At 40.8% G+C, this 11,766-nt stretch overlaps 1 protein-coding gene across 1 annotated transcript; it reads right to left on the bottom strand.

The window, feature by feature from the left end:
- Positions 1-4,696: 4,696 nt before the first annotated feature.
- On the bottom strand, positions 4,697-10,684 carry LOC147450517 (putative glucose-6-phosphate 1-epimerase). Its single transcript, XM_086519739.1, has 8 exons — positions 10,370-10,684; positions 7,422-7,496; positions 7,185-7,241; positions 6,936-7,099; positions 6,675-6,813; positions 6,498-6,596; positions 6,325-6,424; positions 4,697-5,294 (listed from the first exon to the last, which is right to left on the bottom strand). Exons 1-8 carry the CDS (start codon positions 10,481-10,483, stop codon positions 5,068-5,070), a joined length of 975 nt encoding a protein of 324 aa, XP_086375865.1. The 5' UTR covers positions 10,484-10,684; the 3' UTR covers positions 4,697-5,067.
- Positions 10,685-11,766: the final 1,082 nt, after the last annotated feature.

Below are 11,766 nucleotides of genomic sequence, written 5' to 3'. Positions count from 1 at the left end.
ATCGTCTGCAAGCATAAACCATACTGGTCATCACCAATTTGATTTCAGAGAAATATCTTTCATGAGGAGTCTTTACTCTGCTAGCATAATGAACAGGCTTCATATAATGAGATTTCTTCCCCTGTTGCAATAACATGGTCCCAATGTCATTATCTCCCACTAATGGGTTAACATAAAACTCCTTTTCCCAGTCAGGAGCTTGCATAATGGGTAGTGTACTCAAGACTTCTTTGACTCTATCAAAAACATCATCAGATTCACGAGACCACTCCAAGGGATCATTCTTAATTTCTTGTTGCAATGGATACAATAGTTGTGATGCCAAAGGTATGAAACAAAACAGATATTTAACCTTCTGTATGAAAGTGGCCAAATGTCTGCTATCTTTTGGAGATGATAGCAACACAAAGCCTCCACTTTCTCTGAATCTACTTCAATCCCATTTTCTGAAATCACATGCCCAAGAAGCTATACCCTCGACTGCGCCAAATGACACTTCTTAGGGTTCAATTGACCCCCGCATTCATCATACCTTGCAAAAGTCATTTCAAGCTTTTGAACATGCTCTTTCCTTGAACTGTATACACAGAAATCATCTATGAATCCTTTGATAAACTTTCCGAGGAATGGGGTAAGGGCCCAATCCACTTTTCTTTCAAAATCTCCAAGCCCATTTGTTAACCCAAAAGGAAGGCAGCAAAAGCAGAAACAGCCCCATGGCGTGATAAAAGTAGTCTTTTTTTGATCTTCAAAAGCAAAGATAAGCTGAAAATATCCTGAATAACCATCACAGACACTATATCTTTCAAAACCATCCACTACGTCTAAAAGTTTATCAATGAAAGGCAAAGGGTAAGGATCTTTCTTGGTCACTACATTTAATGGCTTGTAATCAACACAAACTCTCCAGGGCCCATCTTTCTTTAGAGTGGCTACTATAGGGCTCACCCATTCAGCATTATCAACTGGCACAATAAAACCCTGCATCCAAAAAATTATCCACTTCTTCCTTTAAAGCATTCATTTGCTCCTTACCCACCTTCTTAATGTCTGTCATATTGTCTTTGCACCTTCGACTAGTTCGATCTTAACAGGATCTCCAACAAAACCCCTTATTTCTTGGCATGAAGTGATGAAAAGATCTAGAAACATGTCCAACATTGTTAAGTATTCCCTTCTTTCTCCTTGGCACTCAGCATATTTTGAATTAATTCTTTCTTCATTAGCAATTCCTATTTAGGCTGCATCAACTTCTCGAGTTGCTCTAAATGGATCGAGGCATTTATATTCTCTGACACTTGTAACATTTTACCCACTTCCCTCTTCTCCTCGTCCAACAACAAGAATGACACTTTACCCTCATCACTGGAACTGAAAACAAGACTACTTTCTGAATCTTCGGAACTGTCTTCACTAGTAACTTCGGATTCATCATTCTCACTCATATCTTCTAGTGCCATAGGTTGCTTGGTAGTCATATCAAACACCCTCTTTTCACCCTTCTTGCCATACACGGATTGTGTCATTGCCTCAATCTTGCACAACACCAATAGCTCTCAACCAAGGTCGTCCCAAAATGAGAGGAAAAGCTCCCAGGCCATCTGACATAACATGAAACTTTACTATAACCTTCACGTTAAAGACTTCCACTTCATGTTTGTACTTCTCCCAAAGGTAAATCTGCTACTTCAAACCGTCTACAAGGTCTTCTCTTCCTCTTGGCTTTTACATCTTCACCCTTTTTCTCTTTCCCTTTCTTTTTGTTGGGACCTGGAGCGGCATAGCCTTCCCTCTCTCTTTTGTCTACGGACAGCATATCTGCTTCTTTCTTTTCAACCCGCACAATACCCACATGACCACCAGAGGTTGATGCCTGATTTTCTTGTTACTGCTAGAAATCTGTTGGGGAAGTGGAAACATATCACCTCCCATTCTTGTTTTCTTTGAACAATAAGTGTTGATATGACCAAGTTCACCACAATTATAACAGGTAGGGATGAACCTCCTCTGCAACTCAAAGACACCTTGTCCACGACCCGCATTCGCATTAGGCTGAGCTTCACATGTCTGGACCATTCCTCTATCACGTCCACGACCACGACCACCTCCAAGAACACTGAGTTGCAATTCTTGCATCATGGTCATCATATCTTGCATATTTTGTTGTAATTGTTCAATATTATCAACCCTTTGAGTAGGTTGGGCTCCAGTCTCTACCTGATTTTTCTCCCTTTGGCCACCATTATTTTGCACAGAGACCGCTTTCCCATACTCATTAAGTCTTTGAGCCTTCCATTATTTCTCCCTGGCGATAATGACTGCTTCCTCGAAGGTGGTGGGCCTTTTCAGCTCAACTTTGAACTTCAAATTTTCTTTTAAGTTTGCCACGAAACGGTCCTTCTTTAATATAGATGTGGGATTTCATTTGCCAAAGCTCGGGCCTATTTATCCCATAACGGGTAAACTGCATGACAAAATCATCAGATTAATCTTTTGAGTGTACCTCAAAATTTCATGCCAAACTTCATCAGGTACTTCAATGGATCTGTATTGTGCCAAGAAAGCTTGCTTCACGCGATTGTAGTCAAAAACCACCCCTAGAGTTTGTACATGTACCAACTCTGCATGATTGTGTAACCAAACTTTTGTCTCATCATGTAAACTGTATTGCAACAACTGCAACAATATAGCTTGGTCTAGTATATTTCACAGTAAACAATTGACTTTCAATTTTTCAATAGAAGTCTGTATATTCTCATTAGACAATCCATGAAACTCTGAGAACTCATTCGTCATGTTTGATTGCTACAAAAACACTTACATGTGACGTCGAAAGCTCAAGGGATGTCGATGGATCACTCTAGTACCTAATCCACCTCACACTAGGTAACCCAGCCCCCAGTGCTCGACTTCACAAACCCTCACGACCCTCCAAAGGCTGCAATCCAATTACACAACCGCCTTAAGTATTGTCCACAATTTACACATACATAGGCAGGACCCACATCCCTTCTACATTCTCTGCCTACAAAATAGACATATTTCACAAGAATTGGAGCATGAGAGCACTTGCTCCTCAATGGGGGCACCAAAACGATGATAGCGTGCAACGACAAAAAAAACGAGTGCCTCTATAGCTTTGCACGAATCATACCGTCGAAAGGAAGAACTATTACACTGTCGAAAACACCTATGACCACCTGTAGAGATTTATTAAAAAATCCATCAAGCATAGAACACGCTCGAAATTAGGAGAAACTAAAGACATCATGACAAAGCGCGTCTCATGGAGATGCCCATAAAGTATCCATAGGCAAAAAACAAATGAGAGATGAAAGAGTTATGGCCACTCGAACATGAAATACTCTTTTTCGCTAAAATATGAACTCTCTGGAAGTTGTGCAAGTGTTACAGCTATTAAAATAAGGGCTTCCTCATCTATTATTTTCCAAAAATATTCTCCCTCTTCTCAACTGACAAGGCTTCTTTTGTAGGCATCTTTTAATTGGCTCATTTTTTACATTTTTTGAGCAAAAAATAAAGTGTCGATGACCTTTGACCAAGGGAATGGAATGTGGACAAGTGGTTGGGGACCAAAAAGAAGGACAAGAGCTTGGACAAGTAGTGTGAACAAGCTCAAAAAAGACACCCTACTCTCTGCTAGAATCTACCAACCCATGAAGCCGATCAAGCCAAACTTCTCTCCAAATGATACACTTAAAGGAAACTCCCCCTTTAGGCTATGTACTCCCCACTTTCCACTTTTCCCTTCCGATGTGGGATAATTCCCCCGCCACATGGCATTTCCCCCTCAATCTTCCCAAAACCCTTTGTGCCTCAATTACATTCGAGATTTCCTCTCAAGCAAGAGAGCTTCTCGAACAAACTTCCCCCAAACATAACTTACTACCCCGATCACCAAATGACACACCGTAACACACGGCTTGAAGCCCATGTCCTCGACCACTTCTAGAATTCTCAAACCTCAACATTTCTAATTCAATCATCAAGTTGACTCAGTTGCCTTTGTCGCATGCACCCGCAATCACTTTCTACGTTGGGACAACCCACTTCAAGTGCTCATAGCTCATGATGTACATGTACAATTCACGAGCTATAAAGCACGGCTGAAAATATTCATTAAAACCCATGTCTTGGGGACTCAAAACCCAAAACACATTCAATCTTGGTAAAATCACACTTTTCTACATGAATTTTTACATGGTCGCTTCCAAGACTTGCAAGGCTATATACACATATATACTCATAGTGGGCAAGCTTTTTGACATGACTTAGTGACTTTACACTCATCCAAAAAAGCCTGACACTGTCATCTGTCGGTTGCACCGGCTATTGCAACAAACAATGCCTGTAGATTCGCCAGTTGAGATGCTTGGCCCCCCAACTGCCAACCTTGACAGTGGATGTGTGAATATCTAAAGACCCAAGTTCGATTCCCAACGGCATCTTTCAAATTTCAGTTGCACCTCAAAAAAAACAAAGGAAATTGCATGAAGCAATAAGGTCAACAGTCAGCATTTGTTGACTGCAGTTCTCTCCTACAGACACGTACCAATTGTGTAGCGTGCGTACACGTACAAATGCCAAGACATATTCCATCCCTGATTCCACCTGACACATTATTAGGAACAGTTTGCCCCCAAATCTTGCATGACAAAGTACCTTAAGCAGCATACAACCCAGAAATGTAAATGTTAAAATACCAATCATTTTCATACGTATACCTTACCTAGAAAGCCAGTGTTTACATTAATACAGTTGCAATACAACCCACCAGCAACAAGATAGAATGTGTTACTGGTGATTATTGAAGCAATATGCTTCAATGCCACCTTGTAGTCCGCTCCACCAACCAACCATCCGCTAGCTCCTATTGCTTTCTATACTACCAATGTTGTCTGCTGTATGCCAAGAATATAATGGCCCGGAGTATAATATATCCACCAACTGCTCTTTAAAAATGTTGAGCAGCCAGTACTAAACAGTTACCCCACCTTCTCTTTGAAAATTTTTGAGAAGTTGGTTGGTTCGATCGAGAACTCTTCATCATCCAAAACTGCCCAGACTTTCGAGCACTTTGATTGGATCTAGCTGCCCACTATGATAGCTTGAGTAAACAGTCGATATTTTTTGGCGCCCCTTCCATTCCTCACCTGGCTTCAATGTGATGGGTTTCTCAATAGCTGCTGGCTCTACACAAATCATGTATTTGTACTCATCATCGCCAAAGTCAACCATAGCCTTCGCCTTTCGCTCCCAAGGGTTCCAAACAACTGTAGAATAACCCATAGGTGACATATGAGCACTCCACTGGAAGACACTATCATACATACAAACTCGGGGGGTGCATCTCAAAAACATTTTAAGTATAGGGGGCATTCCAAAAAAAGGGGTAATGTAATTCATGAAATTTGAATTATTTTGATTGGAGAAGGGGTTTTTTTATTGAAAATAAGAAAAAACTGGATGCCTCACAATATGTAAGCACAGGCATTTTTTTAATACCATTTGAATGCACACGAGAAAGATGGTTTTTTAGAAGTGTACCCCCTGAGCATGCCTTCATATGGTCAAAGTAAAATTCATCCAAAATACCAAACAGAGAAATATATCCTCAGATAGGTATGAAGGGAAATGTAACAGAACAAGAGAGAACAGAACATTTCAGGTAAATAAATATTGTAGCAGTCCGAAAATGAGCAAGCAAAAACAATAAAAAAAATCATCATGCAGATATTTCTCCGCACAGACTTCAGCAAAGGGGACGAACATGTGGACAACTAAAACAGAAAAAACTCTCTTTAACATTTGAGGAAAGTTAAAAGCAAGCACTGACAAGGTTTCTTTGCTATGCAATCAGCACAGTATAGCAAATTAATTCGCAACTTGCACTCTGTAATCAACAACAAAGGCGCCCACACACATCTATATGCACTAGATCTATTGCTTGTTTGATATACTAGAACGGGATAATCTAGCATGCTTATCATACACACAATGCTCACATGGTTCAGAACATGAAAAGTTGAGAATAGGCACATAACCCAAAATGAGATACAGCCTTCATTCTGTTCTGGCATATACTACGCTAGCTGTAAAGATTTGAGTAGAAATGCGCACACAATGGATGAGGGCTTCTACATCTATAACTTTGGGGTATATCTATGCATCTACGTTAATACGCACTTCGCCTTGTAAATACACTCTTTGCCTTGTCAATTCACCAATACACAAGTTCAATAATATTTGCTATACATAACAAAAAATACCATATGGCAGAGGAAACAAAAACGAAATAAATACCTGCATCTGGAAGCCCATCCTTTTTCAAAACAAACGTCCGCTTTAATTCATGATCAATGATGGCTATCTTTGTGGGAGTATTAAGATAAATTTTGTCCACCTGCCATGCAAAATCCCTGAGCCACAGAAGCACTTGGTGATCTGAAAACATTTTCCTTGAATTTGCAAATTACCTCCGTTTCGAAGGTAAGTGCATCTCCTTGCTCGGTAAAGCGCTCTCTGTTTTGCAGATTATCAAGATAATCCAATGTTTCCAATCCCTCGATCCGCACCTCACTGCATCACTAGAAAACCATTAGCTCCACTAGAGTTACTTGTAAGCAATATGATCAATCGACTCATTTTGCAACTTGCCTGATATCTGAGACAGAGAAATACGTGTGAAATGCAGTCGTAAATGTAAACGGTTTACTATCAATGTTGCGAACACGTGCTGTCATCCCTAGTTCTCCATGGGGACCCAAGGTGACACGCAGCCGAAACTCAAAGCTGCAATATAATCAAAGCAATCTGCTGAACACACTAAAAACACAACCGTAGAAGTAGGTGAAGGTGCCTTGGTGGGGCATTTCACAGTAAGCACTGTTTTAAACTGTGTGGGGAGAAGGTACCTATAACTCCACATCTTTGCCATGTCCTCATCACCAACCTTAAGAATAAGATCGATAAAAGCCTTGTCATCAATATTGGTAGGCAAAGGTAAAGGATTTGGATCAATACTCCAGAGTTTATTGCGAGCAAACCCATGTTGCTCTATTGAACCAAGGTTACTAAACTGCAGAAAACCCCACCCATATCAACAAATCAGACAACAATCTTGATAATAGTCTTTAGTACATATTGAGAACCATGATGCTCACCTGCGGAAAACAAATAGGTATGCCCCCTCGTATAGCCTTTGGAGGCTTAAAGACAGCCTACATAGATTCTATACAATTGTTAGAGAAGTCACACATGTTGAGCATGCACTTCCTTGAGTTAGTTCAACCCCTATCTCATTCCTTGTTGAAAAAGGAAAAATAAAAGTAAGTTTACTTGAATTGTCTTTTTAACAAACAAAACACAGTAAAATCCCAGTGACAGATGATTAGAACAACCTTACTGCTCACAAACAGCAGCTCTTCTCCACGATCATTTTTCCATGAAGTGACTTGACCACCATACAAATGTACCTAAACAGCAAGTGAATGTTACTTCTTCACTAAAGTTAACCCCAGGAAAAAAAGGGGAAATCGAAAGACAACCCAACAAACAGCATGCCCTTTACTTTCCAATTTGCATGTAAAGGTTCTCTTTTCATTAGGTGGCTGGTTTCAATGAAATCTAAATTAAAGAAGAAACACTCAAGTATAAACCATACCTGGAATAAGTCACAGATTAAAGCCCATTTAAACCTAGAAGATTAGAACTCAAAGCAGTGAGCAAGTTGGCCCTGGCCTAAACTCTAAAGGGTCAACATGAGTGACCGAGTACATATATCAAAATCAAAGTGTACCAGACCAAGTCCAGGACAGCCCTATAGTGAGATGGGCAAGCTGAGATAGCGCTGACTTGTTGGCATGAAAACCACAATCTACCCTCCGCACTCAGAATACAGCTCAAAAAATCATGGACCGAAAATATAACATGGAATCCGACACGTACTCATGCATAGTAGAATACTTCATATTCTCCTTCATACTTGGTCACCAAGTAGCACCAATGATCTAATTCAATTGTTAACAATCACAACACGGACATCTTTGGGCAAACGCAACAAACAATAATGAAGAAACATCCAGAAAGACATGTGCCCAGTGGAGAAAATTTAAAAGGCTATAACTCTGAGCTAGCAAATAACCATAAAAAATCAAAGAAAGAAATATGGGAAGCTTATGCCATTGTGGATAGTTTTTCACTGTAATAATTAATTTTCGGCGGATAGTTCTGCAAGTACTTAAAGCATCACTCTAATTCCCCTACAACTACCTTCAAAACTAATTATTTAAGAAAAAACAGCATATTGAAAGGGCATGATTTGCTCCACGTTCTTGGACCAGATCAAAACAGGCAGTGGAGCTAGTGTTCTTTATCTATCTCCATCCGAATGACTTATATAATATCTCATCTATTGATTGTGCCAAAGTAACTTATTGCTTGTACAGTAATATGCATGATATTGACTATGTACTATGTACTATGTATGAAAATATCATGCTCCGGCAAAACTAACAGCATGCCCCAATAATATGATCAGTGGCTTAGCACGTGTAAAAGAGACATGCATACATGGTTTTATAAGAAAAATAGCCACAACAATCGACCATCTCCGCAACTTCTTGTTATCCAAGAATGTGCAGTGGATCAAAGATTTCATATTCAGAAATTGAAGCCTGTAATATAATACGTGTTTGGCTCACAATGTTGCTAAGCCGGTTTGAAACGTATGTACAAAACGGGATTTCATACGTATGAAACGGGTCTCGAAAAGTGTTTCACATACGAAGCGCAGGAGTAAAATAAGTCATTTATGTAAGAATGTTAATTATCTCACCTTAAATCTTAACAAAAATGGTACAAAACAAACAAGTCACACACATGAATAAGCACAATGAAAATGATGCATGTGATAAACAAAAACACCACAATAGAAGAGGAGAGGGTTGTTGTTGGTGGGGGGTGAGGGGGAGAGGGGCTACGCGCAAGCAAGGGCGTGACAACGACCTGCTCTGCTGCTGCTACGCGCAACCTGCTCCACCCTTTCTTTCTCACTGACACTGTTCTCCAGCCGGCGCATGTCTCCTGGCGCCCGCAGTACTCGTTCGTTGCGTACCTGGTCACGCCTGCAGCTTCTCCGGCGATTTTGAGACTGCCGCCTGCACCCCCACACCTCATTCCTCTCCTTCTTGACCTCCATCATCTGTGACGCCTGTGGTGAAGTTTTACTTTCTTTTGTTTCTTGTTTTTATGCAGGCTTTTATCTTCCTTGTTTACTGGTTTCCACCTTATAAGCCTAATCATAGTACGTCATTTCAGATTTTCTTGCGTATCCAATGGAAGATACTCTTACAAAAACAGTAACAAGTTTGATCATTGAAGCAAAAAAAAGAGCAGATTGAACACCCATTAAGTTCAAAGCAACCGGAAACCAGACACGAATACCAGAATACACAAACACATTAAGATGACTTAACCATATTGCAAGAGGAACTGCAAAGACCAAAAAACAAAAGTAAACTTAAAGAATAGTGTGTGCGCGCGCACGCGTGCACATGCACAAGCACATGTGTGTTGCCTCTAGTAAGCATCATGCGACTGTATAAATTCAAACACAAGTATAGGCAGACACACACACACACATGCACATAACATGTCATCACGTATCACAAACATCTGTATGTGTACGTCTATATACACAAACATAGTATGCACACTCTACACATACATATACATCTGCCTGTGCACACGCACATTCTGTGTGTGTCTATACAACATGGTACAAAAGAAAACATGTACACATACTACATACATCTGTGTGTCCGTATGTACATGCCTGCACACACACATACGGGAAGATGTGCACATGTTCCATGCGCATAAAGATGTGCAGAACACTCTTGTAATCAAAAAAATTGCTACAAATGCCATGTTAAGACATGCGATTGATGCACTCAAGCATTGAACAGCAAAAGGAAAGCACATAACTAAGTACCTATAAAGGTTCTAACCCCTTAGGCAGAGGATAAGTAGCTTAATGGAGAAAAGACAACGAATGATAGCGAGTTCTCATGAAGAATTCGTTCAAGCTTGTAAAACAAGGAGCTACGATGAGCTTCGTGCATACTGGAGCATTTCCCCAAAATGTGAGGGTGTAATTGTCTGTGAGGATGTGTGTGTAATGTCATGCTTGTGTGTGTGCGGCATTTTGTGTGTGTGTGTGTGTGTGTGTGTGTGTGTGTGTGTGTGGACAACGCACAAGCTCATGGGCACCCACCAGCGCCCATTGGGATGAGCTACCTATAACAATTTAAGAAGAAAAGACCATCTCGGCAGAATATTGTAATACCTGCGCTGAGAACCCGCGTGGATCTTTCAGAATGACAACGTCCAGACCATTGGCGTCTTTGGACACCTCCACAGAGGGCTTCTGCTCTGCTCCATCGTCGCCCGAGGCACTCATGGTCCTGCGAAGGAAGTGAGTTGTGGGCGCCCAAAATGGCACATACAAAACTCCGTGAGCCTTTGGTGTGCGCGCAGAGAGAGAGAGAGAGAGAGAGAGAGAGAGAGAGTGTTGGGGGACGCGCGCGCGCGCGGGGTAGCTTACAAATGATGCAGCCTTGGCATAAGCTTGAATGCGCAAAATGGAAGTGGGCTTCAAACGGGAAGTGGGTTGTGAATTTGTTTATAGCCTACAAACCGGATCTGCTTTTTGGGCTATCTTTTTGTCCCTTGAGAAAAACGTTTTGTTTTTTCAACAGGTGAAAAGAAAATTAGAAGTCTACTTTGATTATCGCTTCTCCACTTCACTAGTTTTTTCCAAATGAATCTCTCAAGTCTGTTATAATGTGTTGGAGGAGATGTTGTGGCGGAAGGAATGGCCAAAGGGAACTTGCCATTAAATAGGCGGTAACTGTCCAAAGAGCAATTCAGCTCCATGGAGGAGCCTCAACTGTGATTAATACTAGTGTGGGTGGGTTAGATCAAGGGCCCATACAAATCTAGGTTGCCGACATCAAATCGAGCATCGTAGATCCTGTCAAGAAAGTAATTATGGGTACATATTATCTTAAGTACATGATATTTTTCAACTGAAGTAATCTCAAGCACCCAAGAACACTTTTAGCCCATGCCCGCGAAAGGCATAGCTAAGGATGGAAGAGAGAGAGCCAAGACAAGCCAGAGTCCTTCTTGTCTGTAGAAAACTCCAAATATGTGTGTGTGTGTGTGTGTGTGTGTGTGTGTGTGTGTGTGTGTGTGTGTGTGAGTGAGAGAGAGAGAGAGAGTAGAAGTAAAGCACTTTATATGTCTATTTAGGATCTACATCTACATTGCCGGTTATGAGGATGATGAAGAGAAAGTCAAAGTACATTTATCAACCTATTATGGATATACACCTAGGACAATCCCCCCCCCAACACACACACACACACACACACACACACACACACATAGAGAGAGAGAGAGAGAGAGAGAGAGAGAGAGAGAGAGAGCTACATTGGTGATAAGCCTTGAGAAGTAGCTCTCTTGGTGGGCATCTTGTAAGGTTGGCACAAAGATGGGCAAAAAAGTAGGTGCCATTGGACTACTCTTGGGGCATAATGGCATATGGTTAAATTATTGGTTATGTGTGTAGCTGTGTAATTTCATACCATTGGCACTTGAGACACACAAGGATTGTTTCTACATCCATCCTTTTTATTTTTTGAAAATTCTAGGGGTATTTTAGACAAATCATTTCTGATT

This window comes from Adiantum capillus-veneris, chromosome 9 (assembly GCF_014529385.1).
Source record: "Adiantum capillus-veneris isolate H3 chromosome 9, ASM1452938v2, whole genome shotgun sequence".
NCBI classification, from domain to species: domain Eukaryota; kingdom Viridiplantae; phylum Streptophyta; class Polypodiopsida; order Polypodiales; family Pteridaceae; genus Adiantum; species Adiantum capillus-veneris.
This window is presented reverse-complemented; position numbering and strand designations above follow the sequence as displayed.